This window comes from Phalacrocorax aristotelis, chromosome 15, assembly GCF_949628215.1.
Source record: "Phalacrocorax aristotelis chromosome 15, bGulAri2.1, whole genome shotgun sequence".
NCBI classification, from domain to species: domain Eukaryota; kingdom Metazoa; phylum Chordata; class Aves; order Suliformes; family Phalacrocoracidae; genus Phalacrocorax; species Phalacrocorax aristotelis.
In genome coordinates, this window is record NC_134290.1 from 15,641,421 (window position 1) to 15,656,999 (window position 15,579).

Consider the following 15,579-nt stretch of genomic DNA (forward strand, 5'->3'; position numbering starts at 1 on the left):
CGTTACTCGGCTGCTTTTCAGGGAGATGTTTTCCCTGTGCGTGAGGCGTGATCCCGTCCCTGGCTTCTGCTGCGCCGGAGATGGTACTAGTTCAGTTGTGGTCGGAGGCTGGAGCTGTTGACGCCTTTTTTATGGACGTTGTCCCATCTCTGTGAAAGCGTCGGCTCCTGGTTTACAGTGAGAGTCAGGATCTTGTGCTGATAGCTCAGCACGCGCAAGCTGGACGCGAGGAGCTGACGTTTCTCAGGGCCGAAGTACCGCAGGTTGCTTAAGCCGGCGTTGCTAAGCCAGGCTGCACCTCACAGGAATTCAGCCGGAGCAGCAGCTCTCTTGGAAACACTGTAGGTGTTTCAAATAGAGACTTTCCAAAGTGACAGTATGGCATGTCGCACCGCTGTGAGCTCAAGGAGCTCCTGCTGGTTGCCTTTCTGCTGGGATTACCCAGATTCCAAAAGAAATCCTAGAACCTCTTCCTGTAGAGCAGGAGGAATGCGATAGTGCAGGGCTCACGGAAAGAGGGTTTCTGCAACAGGCGCCGTGGTGGATGTCCTGAGAGCCCCTGAAAGATGGGCTCAAGCAGCATTCCTTAGCAAACTGACATTTCCTGGTTCTTCCATGCCTTGTTACAGCTTCTGCCCCGTGATTATTCTGCAGCCTTCATTTAAGGCCTTAGGTGCTAAAAACATTGATGCTGATATTCCTGTTCACTTTTGTATCCGTTTCGGCAACAACTGAGAAGATTCGACCAGCTTCAACAGAAGCTCTGAAGTGCTTTCCAGAAGGGATTTATTTGATAAGGGCACCACCTAAACCCCACCTGCTAGAGTTATTTGGGGCTCGGATCTGCCGGCCTAAACCAGAATCCACTCAAAAATCGGATGCGTTATCTAAGAAGTGTTCGTACAAACCTTTGTCAGCAAATGTAGGTTAACAAGTACGTCCCAAAGGATTCATTAAAAAATGGGAACCCACCAACTGAGGAACTGACCCTCTGTCTGGTAAGGAGAGAATGATTTGATTCTTTCCAACACGACGACTTATTTTTTCAAAATTTAATTACATACCACTTTATAGCTTTACACGCGCAGGTTGAAAATATATCTTTTTGCTCAAAGACGCGTGCCTTTGCAGAAATCTCGCTTTTCTCTCTGTCATCAACTGCCTCACTTCCACGTCTCACACTTCATCTCCTCAGTGTGCTCTGCAGCTTTGCATGGAAGCTGCTGGGTTCCAAAGTGCCATCTAATGTTTGTCAGCAGGACGGCAACTGGTTTATGCTAATGATCGTAATAGAGCAAAGCAATGGCCACATTTACCCCAAGCATCTCAGAAATATTTCTGCAGTTTCATTCGCCTTGAAAAGTCTCGACTTCTTTTGTTTTGTGTGAATTTTTATTGAACGAGGTTTTGGAGGCAACTGAAAGACAAGGATTTTCTTACTTTGTTTGCCAAGGCTTGTGAAAGGGTAATTTCCCACAAGTGCTAACCTTTCTGGCCTGGAACTGTGCCAGGTTTAAATTAAAATTGTTTAATTTGAATGACAAATTCACAGTTTCATAATAATTTTCCATGATCTTACGTTGCTTTACTAATAGAACTATGTTTTCTTCTAGAAGTACGTGTAAGAGAAAGACATGAAAAATAAATTCTGCTTGCTGTGTGTGCTGTATTATGTAAACGGGCACCTAGGTAGCTCTTTGTGCGACGCCTGAGCGGTGCAAGATCACTAAGTATAACTGTAAGTAATTATTAAAAATGTCCTAAAACAGAAACATTCAAATATAAACATTAAAACATTAAAGAGTAATATCAGGTTTAACAGGATTTAAAAAAAACAAACCTAAAACCAACTTTCGAGTCCCACTTACCACCTTTGCTTCTTGATAATTATCATGAAAACACGTTACATTTTAAAGTTGCGATTGATTTTTCATGTTCTGCTGCCTGTTTATTTCTCAGCTCAGTCAGCGGAACACGGTTAATGCTACCGGCTTTTTAAGATTTTTAATTCCAGTTCCCAAGCGTACTACTGTACTAGTTCTGCTGGGACGTTCAGGAAGAAAGATTTTAAGCCTTCACAAAACCTTTTTGCACTGTATCTCTCAATTTTACGGAAAGATTTTACGACTAATACAGGCCTCGATCGGTACGCGCACAAGCGCGGCAGACCTTTATCCCTCCAAGGCGTTGCACAGGAGTCGGTCGGTCTTCGTAAGCCTCCGCCCTCGCAGACCCACATGTAGCCCCAAGAATGGTTTGCAGAAAATTTAAAACCAACAAGCAGGCAAACAGGCCGTTTCCTCTGCCCCTCCGCCCTGGAGCTTTGGACCTGAAGGGTTCAACCGGGCTTTTAAAACCAAACATTTTCTACAGTTCCGTTTCAGCTGCCTCCAGTATCTCTAAGCTCTTGTGAACTAATGCCGAATGAGCCCAAAATGAGCGCTGGGTTATGATGACATTGATAAATGACCGAGCCTTTTGCTAGTTTAGGCCGTCTCGTTAATGGTTCAAATTATTCTCTCGCTCGCTTCGTCACAAACATGCAGTAATTCACTGAAGTCATCGGTGCGACTGAGAACAGAATGGCCAAAGATGGCCATGGGCAGCCTGAGGCTGCGTGCCAGCTGTAACTAAAGCCTTTGATTTAAATAAATGTCAGAGTCTACCCTTTAGATATATATTTAAAAAAAAAAAAAAAAGCCCAAAACGAAACCCAAACCCCAAACTGCTTCCCCTTTTAAGCTACCAAATTACCGGCTGAAAATATTTTTAACCATAGTTGTGGTGACTGGGCAACGCTATAAAATACTGTCAGAGTTCATTTTAGGGACTTTATCTAAAATACATCTTTAGCTGCTGGCAGAGCGGCAATTACAGACTACTGTAGTGAAAGCCTGAAAAAAGCTATAGTCACCGTGTTTCTAACCCATCTCGATGAGCTCTTTTCCCTTTTTGCAGTCTTATTTTCATATGTAAGTATTTCAAATAAAAGAAACTTGCTCTGGAATAAAACTTCGTGCGCAGAGACCGTAATCCTCTCTTCAGGAGAAAATCCAAAACACCTTCAGGTTTGGGTTTGAGGAGGATGGTAATTACCGTAAAAACGGGTTGGTCGTACCGACGGCTGTCAGTCCAGCGCGTAATGGCAGACGGCATTTTTGCCCTCGGGATGCGAGAATGACATGTTAAGCTGGTGTCTTCTGAGCGAGTGCTTGTAACGTGCAGCTTGAAATAGAGCACAAATCACCTGGAAAATCCAAAACCCGAACCAAAATCTGAGAAATGAAACACGGTTGATACTGGATCCGTCTTTCCTGCATTTGAGTGTCTCTCTTTTCCTTTCCAGTAACTACAGCATGAAATTATGGTCTCGGTGCCAACCTTAAATTCAATTTGTTTTCCTTGTTGCTGTCATTCTGTCATAAACGTAATGCTAATTTTTTTTCTTAAACTGGAGGACATCTTTCTATTTTTATCCCTGTACACTGCAGCTCATTCTTATCTAAATGAAGCTGCTGGGCAGAAACACAGGTCATTCATTCAAGTGCGACCTGTATGCCGCGACGTGTAGCTTCCCCCATCCTTTACTGGTAGCGTAAGCGGTGCTGTCACCCAGTGGGCCTTGTTGTCTTATGACGGCTTGGGTGGAACGGAGCTGACTGACTTCAGATGCAGCAAGATGGAAGCCCTGTCGGTACACAGATGGAAATCCCCTCAACTTACTGAAGCGCTTGATCGTACCCCTCTCCAGAGAGCGTCTGCATCCCCTTTGCCACATCGTGCTTCGGCCTTGTGATCCTGGATTCTTAAAAGAGGATGGCACATAAAACCATCCTCTGTGTACATACAGCTGCTCCCCAGTTGAGGCAAACTGGCTTTGCCTCCGTTTCTAACCGTGCAGTGTCAAAGCAAAAAGATTGTCAAACAGCGTTGATGGAAATGTTAGAAGTACCCCAGTGGATTTGTCCTGCGAGAGCCATGCAGCCATTCTGGAGCAAGTACGGGTGCTTCGAAAGGGCTCGTGGAACTTCTCAAAGATATTTAAAAATGATGGAAAGGCATTTTGGAGAGATAATGTTCTATCTCCATTTGTCTGTATTAAAATCTTTACAGTAGGGCACGCTGACGCACGTCCTGTGCCCTTCTTCAGTTCTCTCACTTACCTGGTTTATTTGCTGCATGAAATCCAGAGAACGACAATAAAATACCCTTGGCGTGGAAGCGCCTATCTGAATACGGGCCATCTGATTCCGAGAGCCGCCACGGGTGAGCGTGGTGCTTTTGCCTCTATGGTTAGCTGGGATTCTTGATTCATCTTGTGCCTTCTTGCTCTGTTGGGTTTATGGAAGTTACATATCACTGAAGCCATATGTTATGTTTCCAGGCAGAGCTGTAAACCATTTCGTTTTTACTGCCTCTGAGAGCAGATCAATCTATAGCGCAGCACTAGCGATGGAGAATTTCTTAAGGATAATGGCAGAAAATAAAAAGAGAGAGCTTGGCCCAGATACTATACTACTGCATCTTCCAGAGAATTAAATCCCTTCCTATTTATAAATTTTTAATTTCTCAGAAAGAATGAAGGTTTTCACCCTACTTTTGCATCAGGGAACAACGTGACAGATTAAGAAATTAAGGTTCATTTAAAAAAATAAAGGGGGGGGGGGGGTGCGCGATGTAGTCAGCAGTCTCATAGTAATGGATAGAGTGTTTGTTGCCAGAATGTGCAAGTCCAGTATAACCTTAGGGATCTAATCCATAACTCTTATTTAGGTAATTAGTTCTTTTACTTCAGCATTGCCAAATCCCAGCGTTCAGAATTATATGAGCTGGTAAAATATTGCCGGTGGCTAAGAAATAAGGGGACCCGAGATGTATTTTGCCTTTTGTTTGGTGTTTCTTAATTTAATCTTTGGTTTTGAGTCAAAACATTTTGAACATTTCCTTCACAACCAGAAGGCCTACAAGCCTCTATTACATTTTTGAAAGGAAAATTATGTTTTTAAATAACAACCTGACCCCAGAAGGTGGGACTTCAACATTCAGCAGCGCTGCTCCTGCACGGCCTGCACAAATACCTGTGGGTTTACATGAGAGCCTTCTCACGGCAGCACAAGCTGGCAAGTCCGCCCAGGACAGTTTTCGGTTCCGTCGTCTCGCATGCGGGAGTAGCTGCTTGAGCGCCCTGTGGATATAGACTTCATAATGTTTTTCCCTTTGACGGTGTGTAAAGGCCTGGCACATGTCCATGCGCATGCCTAACTCGAACGGCACTTCTCTGTGCCAGCACGGCCTCTACAAAAGCGGAGCTATTTTTGTTTGTTAACTGAAAGGAGGCTGGACAAGGAGAAGGGGGGAGAGCGCCGTACGAAAGTACAGCAGACTCATACAAAATGCGTGCCTCTTGCTTCGCTTTGGCCTCTAAGTATTTTATTAAGGGCCACTACCAGTTGCCTCTAAATTATTCCACTGTGAATAGACTCGGAGCATATTTTTTTCCCTCCAGTGGAGAGAAAAACCTCGTGGAACATCTACCATTGCCCTTGTCAACCTTTACGGCATTTATTTTCAAACAAACTAGGGTCAGAGCTGGGTGAGGTAGTTCTGCCCTGTGCTCTGCTCCTAAAATACAAAGTCTTCGCCCTAATACTCGGCTGGAACTCTGACGTTGGCAGTATAACAGTGGGGCCGAAATTAGGATTAAATAGGTCTGAGACATTCCTTCCGGTCTTAAATGGCAGCATGGGAGATGCCACCTTGTCACATTGATCTGGTAGGCTTGATATTAACTAACATGCTAATTGCGATGGCAGTGGCGGCGTGTTTTAGAATTTTCAGGGAACCTGAGGCTGGGTCAAAAAGATACTTTTGTGCAAAGGCGCCTGTTCTGATAACTAATCTGTTGTAACGTACCTTCCTTTCTGCTTTGTCGCTCCTCTCGCTGTCTCCAGAGGTCCCCGTTGTCCGGGGACAGCCCCTCATTTGATTCCAGTAGCTTTCGGGCCCCAGCTACCGTCGTTCAGCCGCCAGCTGTTCCAGCGGTGGACTTAGTTTTGGTTTGCTGCAGGAACCAAGCGTGGCCGACGAGACAGAGCCATCACCCTTGGCTGGTGGCGGCAAGCTGCGCTGGTTGTTCAGCGCTGCGGGAAGGACTTTGCTGGCTGCTCCCCGACCTGGTTAACTGCTTCCATCTGAAGGGCAAGGCTGCAGGTCCAGGGCTGGGTAAGCTCGTCCTCCTGCCCCGTGGGGGTCCAGTGCGGGGGAAGACTTCAGGTTTAGTTAAGGTTGCTTTACACCTGCCTGCCTGGGTTTCTTTCTGACAAGACCTGATGTCTCAATATATTTATTTATGCATACCCCTTCTGCAATTTCTCAGGGAAGGCAAGAGAAATTGAAAGGGAATTAAAGGGAAGAGTAAGGATGGAATAAGAAGCATTTGAGGCTCTCCTCCTTCCTGAGGTTTTCATGGAGGTAGGCTGCCTGGGTGTTTGTTCAAAGACCAAGTATCAAAAGCCAGGTACTTCTAATTTACTGCCAACAAACAGACATGAAAACCATGCTGTGAAGTCCCAGGTTTTGTTGCAGAATTTGGTGGATGGAAGGTATAGCACATGTGGCATTCATTTTGGTAATGAGTAATTTATCAAGGCAATCTTTTAATGGGTGTGGGCCAGGGCTGTGGGCAGGTGAATGGTTTTAAAGCACGAGGCCAGGTGTACTTCGAGCTACAAGCCTTGCTGCACGTGTGTGCGATGGAAAAGGGAGGGGACTGTGGTGGGAGATGGGCTTTCCCTGGTGTCGGGGCGCGGGGGGTGGCATCGGCCCCGAAGCGAAGCGCAAAAAGTAAGTGAGCGAGAGCCTCTCCTCCGTGTGCTCCCTGGTTAGAGCCGCCGCCATCCCGGAGCGCCCCGCCGCCGCCGGCACCCGCGTCGCTTCGGGGCACCCCACTTTTGTCTCTGTAATCCAGCGGGGCGGGGAACCGCGGGGGTCCCGGGGCTCGGCGGCGCCGGGGCCTGGGGCCGGGCGGGGCGGGCAGCGGCTGCTCCCCCCGGCCGCTCCGGTTGCGGCCGCCCCTCAGTTCCGCCACCCCCCCCCCGCCCGGGGCCGGAGCCTCCGGCGCACCATGGCGGGGTGGGGGGTGGAGAGAGCCCCGTGAGGGGGACGCGTCCCCGCGGGAGCCGCCGGCGGTGCGCGCTCCCCCGTCGGAGCGGCGTTGCGCGGCGGCGCGTCCGTCCGTCCGTCGGTCCCTGGATGGGCTCTGTCCGCGGGGCGGCTGCGCAGGGGCCGCCCGCCGGCCGGGGCGCAGCGGGAGCGGGGCCGGCCGAGCGGGGCGGCTGCCGGCGCGGGAGGCCGGGCGCGGCGCGGGCGTGCCGGGGGTGTTCCCCGCCGGGGCCGGCACCGCGCATCGATGCCTGCGGAGCTCGGACAGGTCAGTGCGGAACTTGCGCCGTTGCTCCGCGTGCGCGGCCGCCCCGGGGCGGGAGGGAGGGAGCGGCGGCGCCGCGCTTGCCTGCGCCCTCAGCCTGGAGCCGAGAACCGAGAGCGAAAGCTGCGCCGCTCTTCCCAGCGCAGCCGGCGAGAGAGGTTTTGCTTTTGTCCCTGTCGTGTTGACTGGCGAAACGGCCGAAAAAGCAAGCTATTGTTTCCTTTGACCTTCTCCTCCTGCTCAATAAATCCAGGGAACTCTCTGACAAGAACGATTAGAAATAGCGCTTTTAAAGAAGAAAGCTTGGCTATTGTTTGCTTTTGTTAAATGTTTGCTTTTCCCATACGGCGTTCCCCTGCTTTCTCTCTGGTTTTGTTGTTGAAGGTACCTGGGAAATAACTTCAGTTTTTCACTCTAAATGTTATCTTAAACAAAAAGCCCTCTTGGCTGTCGTCTTAATGATCATAATGGGCTTACCCCTCTGTGCGAAAAGATCTCGGATGTTATTCTTTACCTTGGCGTGTCATTGGGCATGGCAGAGTGAAGCTGTTGCAGGCTAGATTTAAATAAACAGAGATCATGTAGGCTCCTGAAATTTATAGGTGCTTACCTTGTTCACCTCCTCCGTCTACCTTGCGAGCCTCTGGAAACCCTGTAAATTCAGGTGGCAGCAGGGTAGAGCTGCTCCTCAAACTGGGGTGAGGTGTTGCCTCTTAACCCTCCCTTTTCTTCTCTGCCTATATAATATAAAACAGAGTATTTTACGATAAGAAAACGCGGCGATAACACACCGCTGATAATGCATCTACGAATTTGTTTAGGCTCAGTGCACCGGCGTTGTTAGAGGTGCTTCAGTTTGGTTTAATCGTGCTGCGTTCAACTCATCCCTCTCGGTAACAGAAGCCTGAATCATTTCTCAGTGCAAATAGGAGGCTGGTTGTCTTGGGGGGGAAGCAGCAATCTCAGCCGGCCCTGGAGCGGTCACTTCTTTGTCTGTGGGCAGCCCCTGCCATCGCTGCCCGGCCTGCTGGAGGTGACCAAGCCCTGGGTTCGGGTGGGGGCTCGCTCCTGTGCCACGCTGCCTGGGGGCTTCTTGGGGAGGAAGGGGTTTTATTTGTGTGTGTTGTCCTGCTCGAGCTGCCTGACCCAGAGTTGCTGTACCTGCCAAACTACGGGCACTGGGCTGTTGATTTTTAGATGGATAGATACAGGTAGCAGCTCTCTGGGGTTTTGGGTGGGTGGTTTTTTTAGTACACGAAGAAAAAACCTGGAGGTAGGGAGCGGAATGCTAACTGGGAAAAAAGGTGTGTTTAATGTCTTTTGATCTGTGCAGTAGAGCTGTGTTCTTGTCTTTGGGTTTTCTGTTTTGATAGGAGGAAAAGCTTGAGTGAGAGTGGAAGATTACAGTTAATCGTTTCAGCTCATGCATTTCAGTTAACTTGTAAATTCTTCTTCCATATCAAAACAAAAAAACTCATGGTTTTAATTTTCATGCTGCCTCTCATAGCTGAGGATCAGAGATATGCTATTTTATCTTTTCTGATGGAGCTAGGGGTTCTTGATTCATCCCGGGGTCTTTTTGTCACCAACTGATCAGTCTGATACCGCAGCAGCGTATTAGAGAATGCTTCACTTAATGAAAGGCAGGAGTTTTAAGCCATGAATTGTCACAGAAATTTATTGTACAGTTACAGGGCTTCTGGAAAGAAATCTTTTAGCTTTAATGATCACAATTAAGTAAAACTAAGCTAAATGGATAAATGTCACCGAGGTGAATGGCAAGTCTCCACCATCCATGCAGACAAAACCGGGAGAGTTACTGGAAGGGATCTCTGCCACATTAACCTCACGTGTTCAGAGTCTCCTCACGTGAAAGTCTGAGTCAAGACAGTTATGAAATCATAATTAAAAGAACCAAGAGTAGCTTCTAACTAACCTTTTGGCTTCTGCTGGGAATAGTCAGGCTTCCTGAAGTTCTGGGCCACAAAAGCAGCATTGTACCTGGGAGCACCGGTAGAAGAAACAAACGCTGAAAAACTATTCTTGCGGCCACGAGCGTGCCAGGCGGATGTCACCTCCTTGGCATCCTCCCTCGGCCGTTCCCCTTCCCGCTGATGGGGGTGAAGGCACCTGAAGTTTGCGCTGAGTATCTGCAGGCTGACGTTCTGCGGCGGGCTGTGTGTAAGTGTAGAGTTTGTGAAATGCAAAAGGATCTGGAAGTCTGGAACTGCTCAAATATATCTGGTCGCTATACGACATTTTGATCTGCATCTGAAACCTTACGTGCTGGCTTGCCTCAGGGCCACGAAGTTGTGAAGGGGAGAGGAGTCACTTCAGGTGACTTTTGCCAAAAATGCTGCAGTTCTGTGTTACTCGTGCTTCAGAAAGGACTTTGCTAACACTCTTCATTTGGGCAGCGAACTCGGGAAAGCTGCCCTTGCTCAGCACCTTGTCCCTGAAGCGTTTTGCTGGAGGATGATGCTGATGTGAGTGAGTATGAAATCTTAGATCTGGCAGGATGAAAAAGTGGTTAATGCATTAGTGACGTACCTGGTGTGGGGCTGTACCAGCAACAGAAATCTCGTGGAAGAAGTGTTCACGGAGGTGCAGCATGCAAAAGCATCGTGATTTTGCAAGCATTTGGGCAAGTTGTGCTAGAAGAACTAAGCAAGAAGGGAGCTGATTTTCTGACATGGCACTCTCTGGATTCTCCCATACAACGGGCTGCCCGGTGTGGGTGTAGGCCTGAAACAGCTCCAATGTGCTCTGCTACCTTGGAGTGAAGACACGCAGCAGTCCGCAATGTTCACTCCTCCCCACTGCCCAGAGTAAACCCTTTGCCAGCAGTTGTGACCTCTGTAGCAGGGGTCGTCAAAGAGAATGTGTTTCATGACTCGGTAACTGAGGCGTTGAACTACGTGCTGGAGCAACAGAGTGGAGGCATGCCTTCCCTCCTGCTCGCTCTGCCATGGAGGCAGCAATTACCTGCAGGAGGGTGGACATTGTAGCTCTTTAGTTTCTGCCTAACTTGAGTGTAGAACGTGGGAACTGGGGTGTGGGGACATGCCTTAACCTCTTGGTACTGGGGCTTGCACGGTGGGGTCCTTCACCGTGACCGGGGTGCTCCAGAGCCGCAGCAGGATGCGGCACGTAGGCTGCGAGAACCAAGTGCTTTGTTGCTGAAAAAGCTCTTGCAAGAACTGTGTTCTTCTAAAAGCGCTGAGGAGTGCTGTTGGAGCTGTTGGGGTGTGAGGGTTTATAATGTCCGACTTGTGTGTCTGCCTGTGCGAATGCAGCTCTGTGGCAGCGACACACATACCGAGCAAAGCATTCCCGAGGCCGTGTTGCTTAACCACCTGTCCCGAAGGTCGTGAGGGGAGCTGGCGTACAGGGAGAATCGGGCTGCCTGCATTTTTTGCTTAAGTTACACTGCAGTTACTAAAAATAAAGGTTTTTTTTAAAAAAAATAAAAAACCCACAAACTATGTACACTCAATATCTTTCATATTGTAGAAATAATCATTGCAGAAGATCGAAACGGGGGAGTGGGGGGGAAGCATGTTAAACAGTTGCATTTGAAATGCCACGGGCTGGATGTTTCTAACAAGGCTGCTTTCAAGCAGGTGTTCCCAAACACTCTTCTCCAAGGAGTTCACTTCTGCCACTGAATTAAGGTTTTGATACTGACTTCAGTAGGAGTGGAGTCAGGGCTACTGGCTGAAAACAGTTGTGACATCTATAAAATGTCTCAGTTTTGGGTGTTAAATAATAAGGCATTTCTCTGAATATAAGGGTTTTGGCATGTTCTCAGTATGTCTTTGTCTGTTCCTCAGTTGCTCCAAGTTAATTCCCTCTGTGATAGCAAAATTGTGGAACTACATGCAGGGAGCCTTCTAAAAAGCTCCTGTTTCATTTGGAGTATGCCATAAAGGTGTCAGGAACGTACCAGAACGTGATTTCATTGACTGCTTCTTCCCACCCCAAAACTTCTGAAATGCCAATGATAATTTAAGGAGGTGTTACTCCCTCCCCTCGCCCAAGATCCCCTGCCAAGACACAGAATTAATACTTCTAGGATAACATGGACTTAATTAAGGGAACTAAAGTTTCAGCTGCCACCGCTGCTTGCTCTCCTTTCTGGAAATACCTGTGGGTATGGCTGTGTGAGGTGGGAGCTTCAGCCCCCCAGGGTTAAGAAGATCCTATCCTCCTCTGCTGCTGGTTTCCCAAATTATGCAACTGGTGGCTGTCTCGGTTATGCAAACACAGGTTTTCAGGACCATTCTGTGGACAAGACCAGTGAACTGATGGAGCTTAAAAACTGAAGCAAACCCTCCATGCTTTATAACAAGAGGGGTGGCCTCTTGAACCAGATGGTTTGAGGCCCTGGGAAGAGCTGTACCTTCGCCCCGGGGGGAGACGGGGAGGAGAAGTGGCTCTGTATTGAGTAGGTTAGTGGGAGAAAGAGAAGAGCAAGGAACAAGCAAAAGCGTGTGCATGGGATCTCATGGAACTGGTCTTGCTGGTGAAACAAGGAGACAATACAGGGGTTTCCCATCTGGAATGACTTAGCCTGGGAGCTCTGTAGACATTTGGCTTGTCAGACCTTCCCAAGGACAGAGTGGAGCATTAAAAAGGCCCCATTCTTCATGTTTTTAAAAACTACTGTTGTTTTAGTAGCATCTTGTATGTGACTGATGTTGCCCAGCAAAGCTTCGCTGTGCCCGGCAATGACTTGTGCAAAAATAGCAGAAAGAGTTAAGGATGCGTATGGGAGTTGATAGTGGAGGAGAATTTCCTGCTGTATAACTCTGCCTTCTGAGGCACTTTTGTTAATAGCAGTCTTCCTCGTAATTTCATATTAGCCTCTGTATTTTTCATAGTGTTGCACAGACTTGTTTATACTGCAGGAGGTGAGAGAAGGAAACTAATATTGCGGTAGCTTTAATAGTCGTAAGGATTAGGGTGGCAGAGGTGGTGCTTAGTTTATGTTCTAAGGTTTTGTTTCTATTGAGAAATGGAACACAGGATTTTGTTAGTAGGTTTTCTTTGGGCTTGTTTTTCCTTTTAAGGATGAGGGGCACCTGATGATTCCTTTCTGTGTCCCAACCATGGCTAAAGAGCAAGGGGAGAGATTTAAGAGTGAAAGGAGTCCCTGAAATAAATCCTGAGACGGGAGAGCGTATTTCAAATTCTTGGATAAATGGAAAGCCAAAACTCAAACTTTGCTAGTTTTACATTTCACAGCGCCCTTTGTCTCGTCTATCTCATTAGGTTGGAGCCAGGCTTTGGGGTTTTTTGGTTTATTCATTGGTCTGCATGCCTAAGCAGTGAGTAAGTGTAACTGTACCTTAGAGAAGCTTGATGAGCTCGCAGAGGCTAAAATCTTGCTTTCTCTGGGAATTGTAATCTTCTGTACCTACAAACGGGTGGGCAAGATCTCCCCAGGCTTACTGATGGGTGGTGATTCCACGGGCTCAGTACTCCCTGTGTACTGCCGTAATGTGAAAATTCATGGCTTTCAGTGGTGTTCTCGGCCTCTTTGAGCCAAGCCCACACCTGCTTACAGCAGGAAATTGAAATGCCTGAGTTTTCCCTTTTGTCTGATCCCACGCATCTATCCTTAGCATCGCAACGCTTCGCTTTGGTGTTCAAAAAAATAAAGTGAACCCTGTTCTAAGTAAATGTGGAGAACTTTTGAGCTTGGGAATTTCTGCCTCCACAAGCTAAACCACTTGGCACAGCTCTGAACTTTTATTTTTAGTAAAACTTTCACAGCCAGGCTATTGTAATGTTCAGAGAAAGAGATCTTCCTGAAGGCCTGAAATGAAACCAGAATGCGAGGGCTTATTTTTGTACCGTAGAGAATGTATTTTTGTGTGTGTTTAGTGTGTGTATATATGTATGAATACATATATATGGGGGAGATGAGAAGATGATTTAATTTAAGCAGCATTACCCTGGGTGTGTGTAGTGTAACACCGATCGGAATCATCCGGAACGTTCAGAAGACTCTTCAACTTAGACTTGTAACTCTTTAAAGAGCTGATAAAAGAGATGCAGCACCATTTCTGTATGGATGGTAGAGCCCTGAGATGTAAACAGTTCCTGTGTGTGATCAGGATTCTTCTGCTGTTTGAATTGTAAACTCTTTCAAATTATTTTAGCAAGTTTTGCATTTGAAGCTATTTGCATCCCTCCCTTTTGATGATGGGTTTCTCAGGCGAATTCAGCGTTACGGGAATAAAGGCCCTTTTGCCTCCGGGCATGGCAGCATGTGGGCCTGAGCTGGCTGGTTTTGTGATGCATTTAACAAAGACGTAAACCAGTGTTTATACTAGGATGTTATGTAGAGATGAGAGCTTTCCAAATCTGAATGATCTGGAGTTTAATACAGGCTATTGAAAGTATGTTAAATTCCAAGTAGCTGTGGAGAAAGGTTTGATAAGGAAACCAGTATGTAGGATTGTATGTTGCGCTTGACACAGCACTACCTCACAGCAACGCAAACCAAGTTATTTTGTTTTGAATAGACAAAATGACTCATTTGTAAAACAGATTATGCAGGTGGCTGGATTTCTCTATCAACATCCTCCTGAACCCTTGTTAATCCCTGGTAAACCAGACCCTAATTCTTTAAACTGAAACAGTGGCTAGGAGCTCTCGCGTGGCACCACTGTCTCATATTGGCATGAATCCGGTAGAGCAACTCTCTGGTTCTCCCAAGTACCCCATTTACTCCCGGTCGCCTTGCTGACTTCTGTTAGTCTTTTGTCCTCCTTAAACCTTCTTCCTAATGGTAGCAATGGTGACCAGAATAATTCTTCTATTGTTCACATACATTAAATTAGGAGGAATGTATTACCATTTAAACTTAATCCAGCAGATGCTTTATGTTACTGACCTTGATGACATTGGTTATCAGCTCATCTGTAAAGCCAGCAATATGTTTTAGGAGACTGGTGTTGCCCAGCTGGGCTGTCTTGGGCATTTTTCTGCCATTTTAAGTCCCTGATGAATCCCAGATATGGTTTTCACTAGCTTGAGTGTGATTCTTTATAGATCATTTTTTATGATGCTCTAATGAGGGAACAGATATAAATACTCTTTTCCTGGGTTGTAAAAGATTTCAGCTTAAATGCCAGATGCTGTGAAAGTGAACAGTGACTTTGAACATGGGAGTTTTTATTTATAAAGTATGTGTTGGTGCTGCTTACTATTGTAAAATCTAGCTCTCGCTGCTTTCACAGCATCTGGCCAAGAGATGTCCCCTTGAACTCCTGGCTGGCTGGCCGAGCCCAGAGAGTTGTGGGGAAGGGAGCTAAATCCAGCTGGCGACCAGTCACAAGCGGGGCTCCCCAGGGCTCAGTGTTGGGGCCAGCTCTGTTTAATGTCTTTATCAATGACCTGGACAAGGGGATCAAGTGCACCTTCAGGAAGTTTGCAGGTGACACCAAGTCGGGCTGGAGTATTGATCTGCCTGAGGGCAGGAAGGCTCTGCAGAGGCACCTGGACAGGCTGGATCCATGGGCCGAGGGCAGTTGTGTGAGGTTTCACAAGGCCAAGTGCCGAGTCCTGCCCTTGAGTCACACCAACCCCAGGCAGCGCCCCAGGCCTGGGGCAGAGGGGCTGGGAAGTGCCCGGCGGGGAAGGCCCTGGGGGTGCTGGCTGACAGCCGGCTGGGCATGAGCCAGCAGTGCCCAGGTGGCCAAGGAGGCCACCAGCCCCGGGCTTGTGTCAGCGCTGGTGTGGCCAGCAGGAGCCGGGCAGGGATGGGGCCCCTGTGCTCGGCCCTGGGGAGGCCCCACCTCGAATGCTGGGCTCAGGTTTGGGCCCCTCGGGACAAGAAGGGCCTTGAGGGGCTGGAGCGTGTCCAGAGAAGGGCAGCGGGGCTGGGGCAGGGTCTGGAGCACAAGTGTGCTGGGGGGTGGCTGGGGGGGCTGGGGGGGTTTAGCCTGGAGAAGGGGGGGCTGAGGGGAGCCCTTCTCGCTCTCTGCAGCTGCCTGAGAGGGGCTGGAGTGAGGGGGGGGGTTGGTCTCTGCTCCCAAGTCACCAGTGACAGGACGAGAGGAAACGGCCTCAAGCTGCGTCAGGGGAGGTTTGTATTGGGTATTAGGAAAAATTTCTTCACTGAACAGGTTCTCAAGCACTGG

At 48.0% G+C, this 15,579-nt stretch overlaps 1 protein-coding gene across 12 annotated transcripts in view; it reads left to right on the plus strand.

Annotated features, from left to right (window-relative positions):
• The window catches only part of ARVCF (ARVCF delta catenin family member), a 284,187-nt gene that overhangs the window by 123,236 nt on the left and 145,372 nt on the right, over positions 1 to 15,579 (plus strand). Inside the window, exon 1 of one of the 12 annotated variants that reach the window (XM_075110144.1) lies at positions 7,200 to 7,429. The exons of the other annotated variants lie outside the window; for them this stretch is intronic. Within the exon in view, the coding sequence (XP_074966245.1) occupies positions 7,409 to 7,429 (21 nt within the window). The 5' untranslated portion in view covers positions 7,200 to 7,408. Of the gene's footprint in view, positions 1 to 7,199; positions 7,430 to 15,579 lie in introns of those variants that run through there. 12 annotated transcript variants of the gene reach the window in all.